This window comes from Vulpes vulpes, chromosome 1 (assembly GCF_048418805.1).
Source record: "Vulpes vulpes isolate BD-2025 chromosome 1, VulVul3, whole genome shotgun sequence".
NCBI classification, from domain to species: domain Eukaryota; kingdom Metazoa; phylum Chordata; class Mammalia; order Carnivora; family Canidae; genus Vulpes; species Vulpes vulpes.
In genome coordinates this window covers 5,835,953-5,857,539 of record NC_132780.1, presented here as the reverse complement: position 1 = coordinate 5,857,539, position 21,587 = coordinate 5,835,953, and the positions used below count along the sequence as shown (strand labels likewise).

At 59.4% G+C, this 21,587-nt stretch overlaps 2 protein-coding genes across 9 annotated transcripts; one reads left to right on the top strand and one right to left on the bottom strand.

Annotated features, from left to right (window-relative positions):
• The first annotated feature begins 3 nt into the window (after window positions 1–3).
• On the top strand, window positions 4–7,775 carry LOC112928322 (inactive serine/threonine-protein kinase TEX14-like). Of its 5 annotated transcripts, XM_072751267.1 has the most exons (17): window positions 39–62; window positions 605–828; window positions 3,692–3,806; window positions 3,941–4,033; window positions 4,171–4,336; window positions 4,416–4,570; window positions 4,656–4,716; window positions 4,793–4,917; window positions 5,078–5,170; window positions 5,538–5,873; window positions 5,964–6,121; window positions 6,198–6,391; window positions 6,461–6,533; window positions 6,618–6,706; window positions 6,794–6,967; window positions 7,445–7,494; window positions 7,579–7,775. In XM_072751267.1, exons 2-17 carry the CDS (start codon window positions 696–698, stop codon window positions 7,673–7,675), a joined length of 2,112 nt encoding a protein of 703 aa, XP_072607368.1. In that variant the 5' UTR covers window positions 39–62; window positions 605–695; the 3' UTR covers window positions 7,676–7,775. The 5 variants fall into 5 exon arrangements, with proteins under 5 accessions (XP_072607373.1, XP_072607368.1, XP_025865729.1 ...); XM_072751272.1 differs by lacking the exon at window positions 3,941–4,033 and having other exon boundaries at window positions 4–62; XM_026009944.2 differs by lacking the exon at window positions 39–62 and having other exon boundaries at window positions 548–828.
• A 55-nt stretch (window positions 7,776–7,830) lies between these two features.
• ARHGAP33 (Rho GTPase activating protein 33) lies at window positions 7,831–21,234 on the bottom strand. 4 transcript variants are annotated; one of them, XM_072751259.1, is made up of 23 exons: window positions 21,027–21,182; window positions 20,196–20,301; window positions 19,027–19,124; window positions 18,863–18,947; window positions 18,415–18,495; window positions 18,173–18,310; window positions 17,654–17,746; window positions 16,997–17,119; window positions 16,832–16,909; window positions 16,682–16,748; window positions 16,540–16,599; window positions 16,262–16,414; window positions 16,078–16,180; window positions 14,519–14,663; window positions 14,357–14,439; window positions 14,165–14,272; window positions 12,527–12,672; window positions 11,734–11,887; window positions 11,504–11,649; window positions 11,348–11,422; window positions 9,575–10,249; window positions 9,091–9,482; window positions 7,831–9,000 (listed from the first exon to the last, which is right to left on the bottom strand). In XM_072751259.1, the coding sequence occupies exons 2-23, from the start codon at window positions 20,220–20,222 to the stop codon at window positions 8,215–8,217; spliced, it is 3,816 nt and encodes a 1,271-aa protein (XP_072607360.1). In that variant the 5' UTR covers window positions 20,223–20,301; window positions 21,027–21,182; the 3' UTR covers window positions 7,831–8,214. The 4 variants fall into 4 exon arrangements, with proteins under 4 accessions (XP_072607360.1, XP_072607363.1, XP_072607354.1 ...); XM_072751262.1 differs by lacking the exon at window positions 20,196–20,301 and having other exon boundaries at window positions 21,027–21,234; XM_072751253.1 differs by having other exon boundaries at window positions 8,030–9,482; window positions 21,027–21,174.
• Window positions 21,235–21,587: the final 353 nt, after the last annotated feature.

Sequence of the window (21,587 nt, the reverse complement as noted above, 5' to 3'; positions counted from 1 at the left end):
CCCGAGCCCGGAGTGCCTGGGTCACGTGGCAGGCACGTGGTGAGTCCTGCGGGAGCCCAACGGTAGGTGCGCAGACCCCGGGCTGGGGCCTAGGCCCCTGACCCTCCTGGACTTACCGCCCTCCGGCTAGACCCCCCCCAGGCCGCTGCCCCCCCAGCCTGAGACCCCCTCCTACCCCCCCTCTAGGCCGCAGACCCCACCCCGCACCCAGACGCTTCCCTGAACTGCAGTCCGAGTCCCCAACCCTGAGACCCTCCCCGAGCCTGCAGAGCCTGCCTCAGGGCCTTTGCACCAGCCCCAGCCCTCGGACTAGGACTATCCTCCTCCCTAACACTGCCCCGCCCAGCCTGGAGACCCCCGTCCTCTCCGCCCCAACCCTCAGGCCCTTCTTCCGCCAGACTCCTTCCCTGAACCCCTAGACCCCTTTCCTGGAGCCCTTATCCCTGGAGCCCTTACAGCTCCTCCGCGCAGGCAGAATGCCGCCCTCAGGCTCCCTTGGGCCCCAGGCCCGCCGCTCTCCCAGACCGCACCCCTTTGCTCATCCAACACCTAACAGCAAAGCAGACCCCTCCCGAGGCCCCTGCCTTCTCCCGCGGCCCTCCAGGGTCCCCAGAGGTCCTGCCTTCGCTGTCTCCTGCCCGCACGAGACCCCGTAGGTGATCCCTGCCCGGGAGCTGACCGTCCGGAGCCCACAGATGCCCTCCCTGCGCTCCCCCTTCCCGGTGGAGCTGGGCTCTGTTAGGGATCCAGAAGCCCAGGTGGGACGACTGCACCGCCTGGCTGTGGCCGGGGGCCCAGGCTGGGGCCTGGCCCGGCTCCTGCGGAGAGGTGAGGGTTCGCTGCTGCGGCCAAGCTGTGGCTTCTGCCGGTCAGACGTTGTGCGCCGGGCCCGTGTGCGCCAGCCTCTGTCGTCTATGCTGGGGATTTGGGGATGACCTTCGGGTCATTGGGAACGAAGTCTATCATGAGAATTTAAGGAGGATGAAGTAGATACACGGAAAGGGTGGCTTTGGGGATGGGGTGCTACTTAGGTCCCACAATAAAAGAGCTGTGGAGGGTGGGGGAAGCACTTCAGAAAAATGGAATAGCCACTCAAAGGGCTTGAAGTCAGAACAAGTTTTTTTTTTTTTTTTTTTTTTTTTTTTTTTTTTTTTTTTAAAGATTTTACTTATTTATAAGAGACACACAGAGAGAGGCAGAGAGACACAACACAAGCAGGCTCCCTGCGAGGAGCCCAACTGGGGACTCGATCCCCGGGCTCCAAGATCACACCCCGAGCTGAGGGTGGCGCTAAACCGCTGAGCCACCCCGGGCGACCCTAGAACAAACTTTAAGCAGCAGCAGGGAGACTCTGGGAGGGGGCTGAAGCTCAGAGGCGCAAGCAACAGGCAGGAAGTGTGTGAATTCTGTGAGGTTTTGCCCCGTGTGTGATGGGAAGCCATTGGAGTTGTGGGCAGGAAATTAACATCTAATTTACAATTTCCATTTTTCATTGATTTTTGCAAGTCGATTGGGGTTCTGGCCACTTTCTGAACTTAATTAATAGTTGTAATTTTTGGTTCTTTGACATTTTTTATTACCGAAAGATGGTGACAATTTGATCTCAGCCCTTTATTTTTTATTTTATTTATTTTTTTTTATGATAGTCACAGAGAGAGAGAGAGAGAGGCAGAGACACAGGCAGAGGGAGAAGCAGGCTCCATGCACCGGGAGCCCGATGTGGGATTCGATCCCGGATCTCCAGGATCGTGCCCTGGGCCAAAGGCAGGCGCCAAACCGCTGCGCCACCCAGGGATCCCGATCTCAGCCCTTTAAACTCTAATTCTTTTTTTTTTTCCTCCCTCGTGTAAAGTGTTGGCCAGAACTCCCAAACCTTGTCCATGGACATCTCTTTCCGTGTTCTTGATATCAAAGGGAATTAATCTGTATCTTAATACTTAATACTTAATACTTCTGCATTAAGTATCATGGGTGCTCTTCGGGTTTTGGTATGTAATTGTTACAAAGGGAGGGAGTTCCCATCTACTCTTAGTTTTTTGAGGTATTTGCTCCCCTCAATGGTAAGTAAGTATTAAATTTTATTTTTATTTAATTTAGTGACTCATTACTTACATATACCACTCAGTGCTCATCATAACTAGTGCCCCCCAGTTAGCCCACCCCCCCACCCATCTCCCTCCATTAGCCCTCGGTTTGCTCTCTATCCTTGAGAGTCTCTAATGGAAGTTCTGGATTTTATCAGGTGCTTTTTCTGTATCTACTGAGCTGAATGTGATTTTTATTTATTTTTATTTTTAAAGATTTATTTGTTTATGATATATATATATAGAGAGAGAGAGAGGCAGAGACACAGGAGGAGAGAGAGAAGCAGGCTCCATGCCGGGAGCCCAATGCGGGACTCGATCCTGGGACTCCAGGATTGCACCCTGGGCCAAAGGCAGGTGCTAAACCACTGAGCCACCCAGGGATCCCCTGATTTTTATTTTTTGATCCATGGATGTGTTTTCCTACATTGATTGATTTTCTTACGTTGAATCATCCTTGATTTCTGGGAATAAATCAGTTGGATAATCCCTTTTACTTTCTTTACAGGTTTAGCGTATACGGTCAAACATGAAATTGAAATATAAGTTCATTTTTGGTTCTGGAAACTTAACTGGTTTTGGAATTAGGGTCATACTAGCCTCATAAAAGGAGGCTTGCCCCCCCCTCTTTATTTTTGGAACAACTTGTATAATATTATCTATACAAAAAATGAAATGATTACCATTGTAATGATTATATCACGCAGTGATTTGTGTTTTAAGAAGACCCTTCTGCAGGGCAAGACAAATACAGAAAACCAGTTAGCATGCCATGGCAAAAGTCCGTGGGCTTCCAAGTAAAAAATAATGCAGTAAATGTGATATTCAGATGTTCCTAAAGGACCTCATTTGGAGAGATTTTATGACAGAGACTGTCATAAAGCTGGGTTGGGCCAAGCGCATGATTGATTTTTGCCATATCTGCCTAGGACATAGGAGTGCAAGGACAAAAGACACCACGCATTTGCCCTCGGTAGGGATGTGGGCGAGGGCCTACAGGAAGAACTGGGATGACAGGTGCAGAGGGGAGGGGTTGGGGGAGGACCTGAGCAGAATGATCCCGGGAAGGGATTGGCATAGGTGAGGTGGAGAGAAAGTTGCTACTTGGATTCAGCTCTTAGAAGCAGCATTCAAAAATAACCGTGAGCGATTTCCTGATAAAATCCAAAGATTTTGCTTTTCTTGAAGAACTAGGTGCTGGCCTCACGGGGCCTGTACACGTATACTGAATGCACACACGGAGCACCTGGACTGTGCCCGAGGCTCCTGTAGGCCAGGGTCCCTGAGGAGTCCACTTGCCCCCAGCCCCTGGGTACCTTTGTGTGATTTGACACTTCTGGGAGAAGTGGGTGTCGGCATGGCAAGTGGATGTCACCTCTCGTTGCAGCTCTGTGGACCTATTAACAGCGAGCACTGTGTTGAGACAGATTCTGAGCAGAGTCCCTGACGGTTGGAGGGTGGGGGTTCCAGAACATACAGATAGAACCTGGAGTTGAGGGTCACCCAGGCAAGGAGGGACTGCAGGGACTGGGAATTGTCAGAGGTATGGCATAGCAGCCCCAGGACCTCTGCCTCTGGAGACAGTCCTAAGCCCTGCTGCCCCTCAGTCGTCCAGGTGGATGGTGAGAACTCTGCTGGGCAGACCGGCCTCTTCCTTTCGGCGCTGCTGGGCCACAGCTCTGCCGTGCAGCTCTTGCTCTCCTTTGGCGCCAACCCCAACCAGTGAGTGGACCGATGGCGGTGCCCCCGCGCTCCCAGGGGTCTGAGTCTGAGCCCCAGAGAGCCAGGGCTTTCTTCCCCAGCGGGGGACCTCATGACACCCTTCCGCCCCCAGTGAGCTCCCCTTTGTTCTCTAGATTAACCCCTTGTCCTCCAGTGACTGTTCCCGTTCCCCTGGCACCTCCTGTGCTCACCGGACACCCTCACCAAAGACCCCACCGTGTCCCCAGGTGACCCCTCCTGTTCCAGTGGCTGCTTCCCGTGCTCACTCTGACTCCTCTCATGCCTCCATGCTCCCGTCCTGCCACCTCTTGTCCCCATTCTGCCCCTCTCCTAATCCATCTCTGTCCTCCCTGTTCCACTGCAGTCGCTGCCTTGATGGCAGCACCCCTGTGCACGCGGGCGCCTTCTCGGGCCGCAGCCTGGTGATGCTGCACCTGCTGCAGGCGGGGGGTGACCTGCGTCTACATGACTGGCAGGGCCGCACGCCTCGGGACTGGGCAGAGCAGGGTGGTGCCAAGGAGAGCCGGAAGGTGCGCGGTGGCCCAGGGCAGGTGGGGGCGTATGGAGCCGGCACCCCCACCTGCTTCAGTGCACAGGTCCCCCACCCAGGTGCTGGAACTGCTAGAGCTGTGTCGAGCCCACGTCTCTGCGCTCGTGCACGGCGGCCAGCTGGCGGCCAGTGCATCCCTGGGCCTGTGGCAGGCTGGCTCTGGACGCAGCCTGCGTGGCTCCCTCTCCTTGCTGCGGCGGGTGCGCGCGGACAGGTGACTACCCACATCCTGGAGCCCACTCACCGGCCCCCCCCCCCCAGGCACCCAGGCCTTAGCCCTGGACCTCCCTTTGCCCCAGGGTACCGAGGCCGGAGCAGATCAGAAGATGCCCCCAAATCCCAGCCTTGGGGTTTGGCCAGGTAAGCGGGAGAGGTTGGGGGAGCAGGGAACCCCCCTGTCTGCTTTGTGCCTCATAGCCCCGCTCTCCATCCCCAGCTGAGCAGCCTATGGCCACTGGGGCTGGCAACAGGCATACCCCTCGCGGACCCCAAGGAGCTGCTGCCAGCCCAGGGCGAGCCCGACCGCACCTACGAGAGCAGCTCCCACACCCTCATGGCCAAGTGAGAGAGGGCCCCTCCCAACCCCCACCCCCACCCCACCCCCGACCTAGCTGTCCAGCAGAGTTCTGGGAGGTGTCCAGCTCCCCTCCTCCCCTCGCAAGGAAGACACCCCCCCCGCCCCACCCCATCTCAGACCCGTGCTCTCCCCCCCCATTCTAAGCCTCCTGTGGAGGGGCCACCCCGTGACAGCTCGGCAGCTGAAGGCCCCGGGAACTCAGCCCGATGTCCTGTTGGCTGACCTTGAGCACTGCAGGTACAGGGGGACCCCCCTGCCCCCCAGCCTTGCCGCAGGTGGGCCCAGCCCCACAGAGCAGTCTCCTGCCTGCCCTCCAGACAACGGAAAGCCCGGGAGCGTGACAGTGGCCCCGTTACCGTCTTCCCCGTGTGCCAGCTCCCGGAGTGCCCCCCGCCCCCCCCCCTACAGTGGTTCCGTCCTGTGTGCTGTGGGCCCCAGCCCAGGGAGAGGGGAGCGTGCGGGGAGGGGGCACAGGGGGGCAGGACCTGGGCTTTGGCCCCGTGAGCCAGGCCTCAGTCTCTCCTCGCCTGGTGGCTGGTGCAGATGGCGGTGATGGGGGCCCGGGGCAGCCCCCACCTGTGAGCGCCTGCTCTCCTCCCGCCAGCGCCCTGCACCACCCCAACCTGTTGCTGCTGATGGCGCTGAGCCCCTCGGCGGACCTGTCGGGGCTGTGCTTGCTCTTCGAACCCGTGTGGCTGGGCTCCCTGCACGTGGTGCTGCACCCACGGGGGCCGAGCCAGGGGCGGCCGTGCGCCGTGCCGGGCCTGCTGCCTGGCCCCCTGCTGCTGCAGGTGCTGGAGGCCCTGCTGTTCCTGCAGGCGCGCTGGCGGGCCCATGGCGGCCTTAGCTCCCACGCTGTGCAGCTGGTACGGCCGGGCCTGGCCAAGGTGGGCGGCCTAGAGCACGGGCGCCCCCTGCACCGGCGCTGGCTGCAGCCCGGGTGAGTGCCTGCCTCGCCCGCCGGCCCCTCATCCCCGTGTGGCCCCACACCCCCACCCCAGCTCACCAGGCTCCTCGGCCTCCTCCGCAGGCCACAGCAGGGCTACTCCCGGGAAGGCCCAGGCCCGGGACTGCCCCCACCTCCCGAACTCTACCCATGGCTGCCACTTGAGCTCATCTGCGGTGACACGCCTGCGGCCACCTCAGATCTCTACAGCTTTTGCATCCTGGCCCAGGAGGTCTTCACTGGTCAGTGAGTGATCCTACCCCTGCCCCACTGAGCCAGCCCCTCCTGTTTGGGTCCCCCAATCGTGCTTCCTCACAGGAGAGCTGCCCTGGGCTGGGAGAGAGGGGCCTGAGGTGAAGGCTAAGTTGGAGGCAGGTGAGAGCCCAACCCTGGACCCCCTGGTGCCGGCCCCCTACCAGGCCCTGGTTCAGGCTGGGCTGGGCCTAGGGCCCGCTGACCGCTGGGGCAGTCTGCAGAACACTCGATACCTGCTGCGGGAGGCCATGGCCCAGGTACAGAACAGGTTGGCAGGGGTGGGTGGTAGCCATGGAACCTGAGCACACTCAGCCTCCTCTCCGCAGGACTCAGCTCCTGGGGTGAGCTCTCTGATGCATGGGACCACACGGTGCCCTGTGTCTCAGGGTTTCCTCCCAGGTTAGAGGGCACGGAGTGGGTGGTAGCGGGTGCTGAGCTCAGCTCTGCTCTCCCCACTCCAACCAACTGGTCTGTGCCCCCCAGAGACCCTGTACTGTGAGGTGGCTCCCAGAGCCAAGACCACACCCAAGCCTGTGCCCCCTGTGATGTCCCTAGGCCCCTCCCCATGCCAGGTAGGAGCCAGAGCAGGGCTATGGAGGACCAAGGGAGCTGTGGGGCACCTGTGCAACCAATGCCAGCTCCTGCCATTATCTCCACAGGCCCTGAAGACTCCTGAGGTCACAGGCCACTGCAGAGTCCAGAGGGCCACTGTCTGGGACTCAGGCAGCAGCTTGACTCTAGGCAGTGGCCCAAGTCCCTGTCCCATCCTCTACCCAGGCTCCAGCCCCGCAGCCAGGGTCAGCCTGCACCGCTGCCTGGAGCCCACCTCAACAGTATGAATACCCCAGGGCCCTGCACACCCATCCCTTTAACCTGGGACCCCTCCCCCCAGCTGTCACCAATCCCAACTTCCCTGGCTGCCTCTCCTTTGACTAGGGACCCCCAGGACCCCCTAATTGTCCTCTCACTGACCTGTGCCCCCTGACCAACCCGACTTCCCCCCAGGGCCCTGCCCTTGCACTCCAGCCTTCAGGACTCAGCCTCCCTGCTGGGGACCCAGGGCTCTGTGGAGCAGTGTGAGAGGAACTCAGCCAAGACCCCAGCCCTGCAGGGGCTACAGTGGCACACACACAGGGCTGCCCTGCTGGCCCCCCTGCCCTGTGAGCCCACCCCCTGCCTGCCCACTCACACCCTGGAGGCTGCTGGCAGGGAAGGCCACAAGAGTGGGTGAAGCAGAAGACCCCGAGCCCATCCCCTGTCCTGAGCTCCATGGCTACTGGGTGGCAGCAGCGGCCTTTTTTCCCCTGCAGGCCCCCAGTCCTGAGCTGATCACAGGAGGTCTCTTCTCCAGCCTGCAGAAGTAAGAAATGGGCCCTCCCCCTCCCGGGCCCATTCCTCATCCCTAAGGTCACCACGGCTCCACCCGTATCCCACTACTCCCCAGGATGGACCTGCTGGAGGAGATCTTAGCAGAGCTGCAAGGCGGACGCCAACTTGGAGACAAGCCCAGCCTCAACCCTGCTCTTGACACAGATTCTTAGAGTGCCCATGACTGCCTCTCTGCAGATACCACCCCCCTCAGAGCCTCCCAGGAGTGACTTCCCATTCAGCACTTGCTGAAATGATAAAGTGAAAAAGCAACCCATCTGTCTCGGCCTCTTTGTTCAGAGTCTGGCCCCAGCGTGACACTAGCAGCCATGTTTTCACTGTTTTTATTCATTAATTTTGTCAGATGGTTTAGTGGGGTATGGGGGGGTGGATGGACAGGAGCTGTTCCCCAACCCCCGTGCACAGGTCAGGACAAGCTGGGGGCTCCTGGAGGGGGAGGGAAGACCATGTCAGCCTAGCCCTCAGACTTGTGCGAGAGCCCCCAGAATGGGAGGATGGTGGGGGGATGGGTGTGCCCTTCGGCCCAGGGTAGGGAAGCTATAACAGGTTAGGGACCCACATCAGAAACAAGTTACAAAGTTAGAAACCTGGGGTAGGGGTCAGGAGCTCCAGAAAATACAAAACAAGGGATTGACTGGGCCAAGATCAGTGAGGGGGAAGGGAAGGGCGGAAGATCTCTCCCAGCTGTGGCTCAGCAGTAGCTCCGGGTCTGACCCTCAGAGTGGAGGGACCAGCTGGGAGTGGGGTAGGGGGGTGGGGGACCAGCCCCCTCCCTTCCTTGCCCCCCATTCCTGTACAAGGACCCTCGGTGGTGCTCACCCCCCCTCCCATAGGCTGGTGGGGCTGCCCTATACAGCAGGAGAGGCTCTGGAGGGCCCCAGGGTGCAGGCACCCTGTGAGGAGTGTGGGGGCCCCAGGGGGCCCGCTGTTTCTGGGGTAGGCGGGGGGCTGGGGGTCCAGGATCTGAACGGCTACGGGGGTGGGCAGGAGGGGAGGAGGAGCTGGAAGAGGCAGGTGAGGGACCCCTGGGCCCCAGAGCTAGGTTGACATAGAGGGGCTCAGGCCGGGTGGGGCGCCTGGCAGAATGCTGAGGGGCTGAGTAGCCAAGGTGGTCGTGGGGAAAGCAGGAGGGGGGCGGTGGGTAGCTGAGCAGGAAGTCGGGGGACCTGTGGAGTGGTGGTGACTGGCCAAGCAGGCCATATGAGGCATTGAGCCGATCTGGGGGCATAGAGCGAAAGGGACTCCAGGACCTAGTGGGGCCAGAGTAGGGGGTTCCTTCACCCGCCTCGATTTCGTAGTACAGGTTCTCTCCCCTGTCAAGTGGTGCAGGGGGACCTAAGGGGCTCCTCCAGACTGGGGCCGGGGAGCTGGGTTGGAAGGATGGGGAACCCAGGGGGTACAAGCCTGGTTTGGGGACCCCAAGGAAGGGTGGCAGGCACTCCCGAGGGGCTGAAGAGAAGAACCCGGGAGTAGGAGCCTGTGAGGGGACAGAACAGGGGAGCTGAGCTGCCATCTCTGGCTCGTGCCCACGCCCCCTACACCCCCCTCTCCCAAGCTGGGCACTGACCTGGGCAGGGCCTCTGAGTCCCCTCCTTGAGGTCCCTGGGGGCCGCTGGTTTCTCACCAGGCTCCCATCGCTTTGTTGCCTTGGTAGGGAGGGTGGGGGTCCAGGAACCCAGGCACCTGGGTGGGCTAGGGAATTGGGGGCTGGCCCAACCCCTGAGGTCCCTGGGGGCTCACCGCCCACCTCCAGTGACAGTGAGCGGTGGAAAGGGGAGTGGGGAGCAGAAGGGGTGCCCCCATGCTCCTGTTGGCTCTGTCTCTGGGCCACCTGCTGAGCCCGCTCAGCCAGGGCCAGGGCCATGAGGCGTGCTGGGTTCTTGGGGGGCGGGGGTGGGGCCCCCCCAGGGCGCAGGAGGGACAGGGGTGGGGGCAGCAGCGGTGAATCCATGCCAGGACCTACCCAGAAAGGAATGACGACAAGAGTCAGCCAGGTTCTGGGTGCAGCTTCAGGGTCTCTATGGGTGTGGGGTAGGGTGAGTAGGACTCACCGTGCTGGCCTTGGGCTCCCCGGGGAACAGGCAGTGCCAGCTTGCTGCAGATCTCCTGTTGGCAGGTGTCACTCAGCTGGGCCTCGGCTCCACGCAGCAGCAAGGGGATGAGATGGGGCCGCAGGCCTGGGCTGGGGCTGAGGGCTGGTGCTGGGGTGACTGAGGCAGGTGTTCCCCCAGCCCCTAGCAGCTCCAGGACAGCAGGTGGCACTGATACAGCCAGGGGCTCTGAGATGTCCAGGGCAGTGGGCGAGGCAGGGCTGGTGGTCCCACGGGGTGAGAGGGCCTGGGGGGTCACTCTAGGTGGGAAGGCAGAGGCAGGGGCAGGGGGTGCTGGGCTGGCAGGAGGTGCCGGATCCCCCGGTGTGGGGCTGCTGCAGCGAAAGGTAAGGGGATCGAAGTCGAGCCCCCGGAGCCCCTCCAGGCAGCGCGGTGGGCTGAAGTCCAGCTCGTCACCATCATCCAGCCAGGCCGAGGTTCGATGTGAGGGGGAACCAGAGAGTGCCCCTAGACCAGCTGCCGAGGATCCAGAGGAGGAGGACTCAGAAGAGGAGGAGGACTCGGAGGAGGAGGAGGATGAGGACAGGCTCTCGCAGGAGCCAGCAGGTGCCGGGCCCACAGGGAAAGCATCACTGCTGGAGTGCGGTCGCCGTAGCCTGTGCAGCCTCTGGAGGCCTGGAAGCGGGGGGACAGTAGGGTGTCAGGGGCCAAAACTATACATACCCATACGTCAATAATAGGGGACATAACCCAGTGACATGGAGAGACGCTTGCCTGGATAGGGTCACAGTGGCTGCAAATCCAGGGAGAGCTGTTAGCTGTTCAGACTCGCAGTGATAAAAGAAATAAACTGGCAAGGCCATGATGAGAACCTTCCACACCCCAAGCCAAGCCTGCTGTCTGACAACCGCGCGGCTGGCGAGCATGAGACCAGTGGGATCTCACGGGCTCTCCCTCCTGGGAGTGCAGAGTGGGGCGACTATTTTTGGAAAAAGATTGGGCCTTGGCACGTACAGTTGAACAGGAGCATGCCCTACGGCGTGCACCTCGGCTCCGGGGTACGGGTAACCCTCTCTCAAGGGCACGGGTGTGGCAGGGATTGCTCGCCAGAGCTCCCCAGCCCACTGGGAGTAGGATGGACGGCAACTCTGGATGGGACAGCCACAGCTGGATACCAGAGAGCAGCCAAGAGGAACGAGCCTGAGCCACACTCAGCCGTGTGGGTGGCAGTGAGTGAACAGTCAGATTCACATCCAGCCCCTCACCCCCTTTCTTAGGATAGGAATCCTAAGGAACTTAAGAACTAAGGAACTTTAGGAATTTAAAGTTTCCAAAGCACTAGGACTGTGCCCTGTGCTATTTCCCCAGATGCCTGCAGGCGATAAAACCTTAGAGCAAGGGGATGCGGACCGTCAGACCTAGAGGGCGCCTCTGCTGGAGAGGCAGCAGATGGGAAAGGGGGGAGCTTGCAGGTAAGGGCTGAGACTCTTACAGTTCTGGCCAGTGGGTTCATGGCTGTTCATTTTATTATTTAGATTTTTTTTTTAAAGGAATGAATAAAAGCCTGACAGGATCCTGCCTGGGCCAATGATCACAGTACCTCATGAACCAAGAGTGATGCTTTATCCAACTCACTGCACTTAATGTCCAGATTTGGAACAACAACAACAAAAACTAGAACCCCCTGAATTTGAAGTACATTTAGAGGCCACCTCAGGGCCCCCGGTCCTCCCAGCTCCACCTGGGCACAGGCATGAGCCACCCTGCACTCACCAGCCCCGCTGGCCTGCGATGACAGAGACTCCTCACTTTTGGCAGATCTCAGGGTGACTGTGTCTGGTCGGCCGCCTGCTAGAAGAGAGGGGGATGGTCATGGGGCATTCCAGAGTGCCTCCCCCCACCTCCACCACCCCCACCACGGCCCCTGACCTGAAGGCTGCGGTGGAGCACGGGTGCCCCCCAGCCAGGGTAGAGGCTTCTTTCGGGGTATGCTGGGGCCCCGGCCCAGTGCAAAGAAGGTCTTCCAACTGCTTCCCCCTGGCTTTCGCTGCTTCTCTCCTCTCTCCCCTTTCCTCCTGGGGTTTGTGGGAGACACAGGAGGCAGTCTGAGGATCTGGGGCCTCCAGGCTGGCCCTGTGCTCCCCCGGCATCCCACTCACCTTTCCACAGGTGAAGCTGGGGCCTTGGGAGTTGTGGGCTCGGTGGGAGTCCCCAGCCGGCCCTGGGTGCGAGCCTGGGCTTCCTCCAGCGTCAGCAGGCGAGTGGAGGGGCCGCTGCCCGCAAGGGACTTGGGCCTGGGGAGGAGGCAACGGCCTAGGGAGTTGGGAAAGGGGATAGGTGTCAGCTCAGGGGGGCCGTTCAGGGCCACAGGCAAAGCCAAGCGCTACAGCCCAAGCCCCGGCCCCGCAGCGTGCCCACCCGGGCTGGCAAGGCAGGGGGCCAGGGCGGATCAGGCGGGAATGGGCGGGCAGCAGGCAGGTGAGGAGGAGGAGTGAGGCGGAACGAGCTGATGAGGAGGCAGCTCCCGGCAGCCAGCGAGGGCAGAGGCTCTGGCTTCAGTTACCTCGGGCCAGAGGGCCCTCCGACGTGCTGAATCCTGATTGGGCTGGGGTCCGGGGTAGGGCGGGGAGTCTGGGTGGGGCCGGGGTGGGGTCAAGTCTGGGGACCTCCCACCTCCTCCCTGGTGGACCCCTGGCCCCAAGAGCCCCCAGGAGCTACAAGGGGTGAAGGAAGAACGATGTCCGGGCCAAGAAGTGGGGATCCTGAGCGTAGGAGCTGAAATGAGAAGGGGGGGGAGGGGAGGGAGAGGCCGGGGCGGGGTCCTCAAGGAGCCAGGAAGGAGGTCCAGCTTCAGTGGGGTAGGGATAGGGTGGGGAGCCCACCTGCCCTCCCACTGCAGCCCTAACAATGAGGGGGCAGTAGCCAGGACATCAGGCGGCGGGATGGGCATACCTGCAGGGTCGAGGCCAGCAGAGGTGAAGGTGTCGCTGAACAGGACATCCACGTGGGTGAGCAGGAATTCCACTACCACGGACTGCACCCGGACCTCCCTGAAGGCTGCTGCCCCACCCAGCCCCACGGACTCCAGTTCCATGGACCTGGGTGAGGGGGAGGAGGGAAGCCAGATGCTCTGAGCCCCAGCTGGTGGGTTCCCACTAGGCAAGATGGGGAGCCAATGAAGAAATAACTGTCGTCCTACACCTCTGACCTCATCAAAGTAATCACATCCAGAGTTGGGTTCTCAACCTTTCCCCCAACCCCGTCCTCCCTCCCTGCCTTCCCCATCTCAGCCAATGCTCAGGCCAAATACCTTGGGGGGTGTTGCTCCTGACCCCTCTTTCCCTTACCCCTATATCCAAGCTCTCGGCAATCCCTGTCTGCTCCACCCACCTATCCTGAACCTAAACTCTTCTCCCCCACTGTCCCCACCCTGGCCCAGCCTCCATCCTCCCACTCCCAAACATCTCAGCAGTTCCTCCTTGGGCTCCCAGTCTGTCCTGCCCCCGGGAGGCTGCTCCCCTGCACAGGGAGCCTGTGATGCCAGGTCAGAACCCTCCTGGCTCAGAGCCCTCCCCTGGCTGCACCTCTTTCCTAGTAAAAGTCCAAGTCTACACTGTGCCCCACGACCCTAAGTCACTCCTCTGTCTGGTCCCCTGTTATCTCTGACGTCATCATCTCCTCCCCCTCAACCCCTCACTCACTTGCTCACTGACCTCCCTCCTGGTCCTCCCGCACAGTGGGCAGCCTTCCAGCCCCCAGACATTTGCTCCTCCCCAGATATCCACATGGGTCCCTCCCTCACCTCCTGCAGGTCTCGACTCAGATGTTACCTTCTCAATGGACTCTTCTCCACCCACTTTATTTAAAATTGTAAGTTTCCTTCTCTTTCCTCCCCACCCTTGTCCTAGAAGTTCTTATATCCACCATCTCATATATCACCTATTTTACTTAGGACAGAGAGCTTTCCTGTCTTGGTCACCATCAAATTCTCTGGGGCTCACACTGCTACTGGCCATAGGAAGACTTTTTCCTGAAGCCTTCCCTGACACTCTAAAAATGTCAAAATGCCATCACCCTGTGCATCTCCCTTTCCTGCTCTGTAATCTTTCTCCTTGGTAGTCATCACGATCATCACATTCTCTATTTTCCTTGTTCAGAGTCCATCCCTCCCATGCAAATGTGAGCCCAGGAGCAGAGGATCTTGCTCCACTACTGTGCCCCGGTGCTGAGAACAAGAGCTGGCACCCAGGAGGTCCTTAAGAAATATGTCAGGGCAGCCAGGGTGGCTCAGTGGTTTGGCGCCATCTTTGGTCCAGGGCGGGATCCTGGAGACCCGGGATGGTGTCCCACTTCAGGGTCCCTGGATGGAGCCTGCTTCTCCCTCTGCCTGTGTCTCTGCCTCTCTCTCTCTCTCTCTCTGTACCTCTAATAATAAATAAATAAAATCTTAAAAAAAAAAGAAATATGGTTAAATGAAATGAGTAAGAGAACAAAGACTGGGTGGGTGCTAGGTGGGAAGTGTGGGGGCAGACCTGGGCCCCAGCTTGTGGAAGGAAGCTGAGGGGGCAGGCTGGTGAGCTGCCAACTTACCGTAGCAGGTTGGGTGCCCAGACAATGGCCAGGTTGCGAGCATGCATGCTGGTGTTGGCACTGTGTCTCGCCATGCGGGCCAAGTGCCTCAGCAGGTACTCCAGGGTCCTGGGGGTGGGAGTGGAGGATGACACCTGAGCCTCAACTCCCTTGGGACCCCATCACAGGCCTTCCCTGCCCCTTCCGGTTTACCTGTAGTGAGGCGGGGGCAGCTGTTGGATGACATCGTGGACACGCACCAGGCGTTCTTCCTCCCCAGGCACTGACATGGCTTCCTGAGATTATGCACAGACCTGGTGAGGGCTTGGCCAACACATCCCAGCACCCTCCAACCTTGGCAGCTCCCTTACTCACACTGAACTTCCCATAGAGCTGATATGTGAGCAAGGGATTGGGCAGCTCCCGGAAGTAGAGCTTGCAGAGGGAGGACACACTGTGGATGTCCTGCAGGAAGGCAGGGCCAGACAGTTCCGGGATCCTCTCACTGTCAAACTCGTGCCTGAGGCCACCAGGTCAAGGAGAAGAAAGATTCAGGTCAGAGCTGACCCAGCTGGCCATGTTCTTCCCCCACCTTCCAAAGTGTCCACACATGGATGTAACCCTGTTCCTGTGCTGGGCTCTGCAGAGGCAGAACCTGACTGAAGCCCCCAACAACTCGGTGTGCCCCAATGAGCGTGCCCCATTTTACAGGGGAGAACCCTGAGGCTCAGGTGGGAGATGCTCCTGCTCGTGGCTACCAAAGCCATCTGAATACTGAGCGTGACCACGCATCCTCCTTCCACGAAGCTGTCCTTCTCCTGGCTTCAAGAGGTCCCTGGAAGATGTGGCTAAAATCCCAACAACCCCTGCTCTCAGTTCTCTGGTGGTGTCCCACTGCTCTTGGGTAAACGGCTTCTCATGTGACTTCGTGCCTTGTCTCTCAGATCCCCAGGCTCCACACTGTCACCTCACTCCCCCTGTCAGCCCCAGTGCTCACGTCTCACTGTTTCCCACTGGAGGCTGTTCTTCATGCTGCTCCTCCTAGGCTCAGAACCCTCCTGTGGTTACTGCCTTACTCCGTGTAAAGGCAAATCCTAACTGTTGTCCAAAAGGCCTTGTATACTCTGCCGCCATTTACTTCTGGGCCATGAACTCCTGCTGCTTTCCCCTTGCTCTAACTGTTCCCAGCATGGTGAATGCCCATCCCAGGAAGTCCACACAGCTGGCTCCCTCGCCTCCTCCAGAGCAAGCTCTCCCCCAGGTGGCCTCCTCTGTCCACCAAATTTAAAACTGCAATTTCTGGGCAGCCCAGGTGGCTCAGTGGTTTAGCGCTGCCTTCAGCCCAGGGCTTGATCCTGGAGACTCAGGATCAAGTCCCATGTCAGGCTCCCTGCATGGAGCCTGCTTCTCCCTCTGCTTGTGTCTCTGCCTCTCTCTCTCTCTGTGTGTGTGTGTCTCTCATGAATAAATAAATAAAATCTTTAAAAAAAAATAAATAAAACAATAAATAAAACTGCAATTTCCCTCCCCAACTTATTATGATCCTTCTTACCCCATTCTCTTGTTCTCCATAGCACTTGTCACCTACTTGTACACTTCCTCATTTCCTTGTTTGTCTCTCTGTCTAGCATGTGAGCCCCAAGAGGGCAGGAATCTTTGTCTCCTGTGCCTTGTGCTTGGCATGTGGCAGGTACTCAGTGAAGGCTAATCTCTTTGCTCCCAATGATTATTCTGCTCTTCTTGCCTTTCAGGCCTCTGCTTGGGTGTCACTTCCTCGAGAAAGCCCTCCTTGCCCTCAGCCCCAGTCCAACTGCACCCTAAGCTCTCCTAACGCTCTGATACTTCTGTGTCCCCAGCACATGGCACAGGGCCTGGACTAGAGATGATGCCCAGAAAGTGTTTGCGGAAGGAAGGGCTTGGTGGAGGGCCCTCACCGTAGCCTCTGGATGTTGGATGACACTCCTGAGAGCCGGTAGATTCCATCCACCACCCCATGGGCCTCAATAAACTCAGAGCAGCAGCGAAGTACCTGGGGCACTGGGAGAAAGCAGGGGCTCAGGACTGGGCAGGTTGCACGAGTGGGAGGAGTGGCCTGGGCAGGTAGACGTGGGGCCTCACCATCCTGGCCTGAATTGCTGAGGTGCTCCCCAAGATCACAGCCGAACACCCTCTGCCGCAGGATGCCCCGCTGCCGCAGCCGCTGCCGAGAAGGGCGGGAGCGCATGAAGGTTCGCAGGAGGCCGGCCAGCTTCCCACGTGGCCGGGGCACAGCTGTGGGGGTAAAGGCACGCCATAGAGGGACAGTGCAGCAGCTGGTCTCATGGCAGGGGTGGGGTGGGGGGGGTGGGGGGATGAGGGGGTTGGGGGGTAGGGGCCTGGCCTCTTGTTCCCATTACCTGAGGTCAGAGAGGAGACACCCTGGGGCGTTGGGACACCGCAGGGGGGACCATCAGCATCTGTGGGGCAAACAATGGGTGAAAAGAATGGATGACAGGCAAGGATGCAGGGAGGCCTCCTCATTTTGCCCCTGGCACTTACCCCCCTTTAGTCCTGGACCAGGCCGCTCTGTGAACAGTTCCACACACTCACTGGGGAAGAAACCAACCTGTGGAGGGTTTGGGGTCCGTGAGTGGGCCGCCCTAACTGGTGCGGTACCCTGCCCCACCTGTCTACCCAAGCCAGACTCACCTGGAAGCCCCGTTTGCCCCGCCACCAGCTCCGATCCTCCGTGGGTGGCATGTCGATCACTGAGACAATGTCGCCCACCTGGGAGCCAGAAGGTAATTGGAGGGAGGGTCAGAAGGGACAGGAGTGTGGGCAGCCCAGCTGGAGTCTGCTTCCCCACAGCCTCACCTCGAAGGACAGCTCGTCTGGTGCCTGGGCCGTGTACCGTTTTATTACGTGCGCAGCAGCCACCGCAGGGATGTTCAGGGAGGCTTCCTCACTGAGGAGCAGTCGGCGGCCATGGTTGTCCAGCTGAGATGCGGAGAGGCCAAAAGAAGGACATAATAAAGGCAGAGAAGATTCCTTCATGCCTAGTGGAGGCCACTACCTGTCCCCTATCTAAGAGCCTGTCAGTCACTTATTGGTCAAACACCGAAATCCTTGCCCAACAAAGCCCCTCCTTCCCTCTCACATCCCAGGACGCCCCTGCACCCTCATCCTCCACAGCAGACACCGCACATTTGCTATCTGAAAACCAGGTCCGAGCCACTGTTGGCCAGGTGTTCTAGGAGTTACAGTCACATCTATTTCTCACCGATATATCTTCAAATTCTCACATCCCCATAGTCCAGAGCCTGCTAACACACACACACACACACACACACACACACACACACACTCACACACACTCATTCTCCCTCACAGCCATGTGCCCACACAGACACCGAAATACCAGTGCCTCCTCCACTCTGGCTCGTTTCTTTCCTGTGCCCACACACTCAGACTGTGAGTTCTCCCTCCTCAGACATCCCTCTCTCACTTCCAACTCCCAGCCCCCCTTCCCACCTCCATCCAGGTGAGCACAGGCCCACAGTTGAGGTTACTGTCCACCAGGCCTGACAGGGTCTCCAGGTATTGCAGCAGCAGTGGTACCAGCATCTGAGGGCAGGATATGAGGGTGGACTTTTGTGAGGGGACCTTGAGAGAGTTTGCTGCCCTCCTATCTTGCCCTAGCTCACCTCTGGACAGGGCTGAAATTCAGCCTGAATGCATGGGTTCTGTTCCACTGGTAAGACCGAAATATTTTCGTGTCAGTCAGTGGACAGGCTCTGACGAGCTCCTGTGTGCCCCCACTGGTCTGGGCCATGCTGACTCTCCTACCAAATCCCCTGGAATTCCTCATGATCCTAAAACTGAAAGGAGCCTCCCTGCTGCAGTTTCATTCTGGGCCTCTCCATTCTGATTGGTTGGAACTTGGGCCATACCAGTGTTTAAATGTTTAACTATGTTCTCCTGACAGCTTCACACATTGCTCATGAGGACACAGCCTAGCTGAGGCGGGGGCTGAGACAACAAGCAGTTTACCTGGGCCGCCCTGGCACCCTCTGGGGGTGGGGGAAGCTCTGGGAGGCAGGAGAACCTCCTGTCAAATATGCATCGGTGTAGGTGGGCATCCAGAGAACGGAAGTCATCATAACTTCGGAGGACTGGCCAGGAACGGCCCTGTGGGGGCAGGAGGGACAGAAAGGAGCAGTAGTCCCATTGCACTGAGCTGAGAACCATGAGGAGCAGCCTGTCAGGCTAGATGAGAGGAGGGGTGGCCTCACCTGACAGGTCACCTGCACCCCAAACACCAGCTCATTCTCTCCAGAGAAGCTGGGCCCTTCACGCTCTGGAGACAGCAGGAGCTGTAGAGGGAAACAAAGGTCCAGGTAAGGGCCTCATGCTTGTCTCAGTCCTGACTTTTCCAGGTTGGCACTACCTAGAGAGGGGTCTGTGTCCCCTGCCTGAGCCTCCCTAAGGGCAGGGCCTGGCGATGTCTCAAAGTACAGGGTCCCGGCACAGAGCATACACCTAACAAAAAGTTAAGTGACTGAATAAAGAAACAAATGAAAGAAGGAACAGTTCTCCCCTTCCATCCTGCAACTCCTGCCACTGACTGCTCAGATTGGGGGAACAGCTATTGCTGAGATAGGTTTCAGGGGTAACGTGGCTGATACTGCTTCAGGGTTGGGTAAGAGCTCACCCTCCCACCTGGGTGCAAAGCCCTCATACCTGAATATGGCCAAAGTCAACATTCTCATAGTGGAAATGGGCACAGTCGGCCAGCCGGGGGAAGGGACCTCGAGGAGCCGAGAGCCTGGGGGACAAGTGACACATCACTGGTGGCTCCTGTAGTTGGCCCCCCTCCTAAGCTGAGCCTCACCCTCACCTCTCACCTTTTCCCAGGCTTCCCCTTCACACTGGGCCCCCCAGTGTGGGGCAAGGGCTGCACTGAGCCCTCCCCTGGGCCATCCAGGCTGTCAGTGCTGCGAGCCTGCAGAGCAGAAAGAAGAATCAGAGGCCTCCAGAGATGGGAACAGAGAGACAACGGCAGCATTGTTATCTGTGAGCCCTGGGCCCGGAGGCCCGAATTGCTCCACAGGCTGCCCTAAGCGTGGAGCAGAAGGGTAGGTCAGGGGGAGGTGAAGGCAACTAACGGTAGGCCTGCTTCTTTGTGTGTGGTCTGGGGTGGGGGGCTGGAAGAGCAGAGACCGAAGGCAAGGCAGGGAGAGCATATGCTGGTACCATCTCTCCCTGCCTCAAGTCCTCCCTTCGTCCCTGCAGAGTATAGTCTCCCCTACGTGCCTCTCCACACCTTTTATTGATGTTTGGACAATCACAGCTTCCATCTTATCAATCTTCCTTCCAACCTCTCCCCTCCTGCTAGCTTCTTCACAGCAAGCGCCAGGATAATTTTCGTGCCACACATATCTGCCTCTGCCTCTCCACAGATCACAGACCTTCAATGGCTCCCTGTTATCTTCAAGATAAAGTCTGAGTTCTCAGGTCTGTTTACCTCTCCAGTCCCATCTTACCCCCATGGCCTCTACTCTTGGAGCTCTCAAACTTCTAAGAGTCCAACAAAAGCACCATCTTCTCATTTCCTCCCAGGCCTTTGCAAAGTTTGTTCCCTCTTCCCCATCCTTTCAGTAGGTTCACTCCTCCCCATCCCTCAGGGCTCATCTCTCTCATTCTCTCCTCTGGGAAGTTCTCCGGGACCCAGGCTGTGCCAGCCTCCTCTGCTAGACTCCTCTATCCCCTGAGGTTCTCCCATCCCAGCCCTGAGCACTCTGAGATATCACTGGTGACAAGGCCATCTCCCCCACTGGATTGTGACTTCCCCAGGATCAGGGACCCAGCACAGAGCTGGGCACAGAACTGATACTCCCCCCAGGTAAGGTAATGCCTGATTCCTCTCTGGGTCCCCATGCCCAGTCTCACAGCAGGAGCCGAGGAAAATCTGATGAGTAAATTAGTCAGCTGCCAGATAGGGATTTCCCAGGCTGGGCTCTCGCCTCTCCCTCCTTCATTTCCCTGCGACCCCAGGTTCATCCTTGGGTCTCACCCTCGGTTCTGTCCCTCTCCAGCCCATGAAGCTCCCCAAGGCAGGATGGGATGTGAATCTCTTTGCGCCTGGAACATGGGGTCTGCCAGGAGGTATCAAGGAGTGTCTGTTAAATGAGCGAATCAGGGAATGAATGGATGAATGAGCAGGAGCAGCATGGTAGGAGAGGGAGACGGTGGGGAGGGAGGGTGAGGACAGGAAGACGGAGAAGGACCCAAGGATCCAGCGAGAGGTACGCTGCTGGCTTGGGGTTGGGGTGCAGTGAGGAGAGGGGAGATGCTGGGGAGGCTGAGGTTCAGGCTGATGGGGGTGCTGGGGAGGGCTGATGGAGAGGGAGCAGAACGGAGTGAGAACGAGGGAGAAGAAAAGGGTCAGGCTAGGATGGAGCCGGGTGGGGGTGGGGCTCAAGATCGCGAAAGGGGCTGGAGGCAGGAGGGGGAGGGGGCAGGCCGGGGAGGGGTGGAGGCTGGGAATAGAGGCTGAGGGTGGCTGTGGGATGGGGGCTGAAGAAGGACCCAGGAAGCTTCGGCAGGCCCCTGGGGGGGCCACTTGGGGGCGCGGGTCCTTCCCGGACTAGCCCATCCCCCCAGCCTGGGTCCTCGGCCACTGTCAGCTCCACCCAGGGCGCGGCGAGGGATGTACACTGAGGGGGCGGGGCCGGGGCGAGGGCTCGGGCCGAGACCAGGCCGGGGGCCCGAGAGGGACCTCGAGAGGGGTGAGGGGCGGCGCGGGCCGCGGGCTCGGGCGGGGCCGGGGGCGGGGCGCGCGGGGCGGGGCCGCGCGCGGACAGACTGACACGCGGACCGACTGACGGCCGCGTGGGCCCCTCACCACCATGGTAGCGTAGCCTCCTCAGGCGCCGGCCGCGCTCGACCCCTCGCTCGTCGTCCTCGTCGCCGCCGCCGCCGCCATGGCGACACAAAGGGGAGGGCGCGAGCCGCGCGCGGGCGGCTGCAGGCCCCGCCCCTAACGGCCGCCCGTGGCTCCGGCGCGCGCCCCACGGAGGCGGGGGCAGCGGGACGCGGCGCCGCTTCCCATTGGCTCCGCCCTCGGCCTTGGGACGACGCCCCGCCCACCTGGGCGGTTTTCATTGGCTGCGGCGGCGGTCCCATCGCTGGCTCGGTCTCTTCGGTCCCGCCCCGCGAAGTTTGACAGCGCCGCGCCCAGGACTGCTCTTCATTGGCTGTCACTGCCCTCCCGAGACACACCCCTAGGCTCTTTATGCTTTGCTTCCAACACTCCCAGCGCGAAGCAACGGGCCCTCCCCTTAGTCCACTCTCAGTGACCCGTCCTCTGACACTTGCTTCCCCTTTGCCATCGGAGTTGGATTCTCCATGGCCTCAGAGCTTGTCTCCATCCCCAAGCCGCTTTCCACGTCTCCATCCTCCAGCT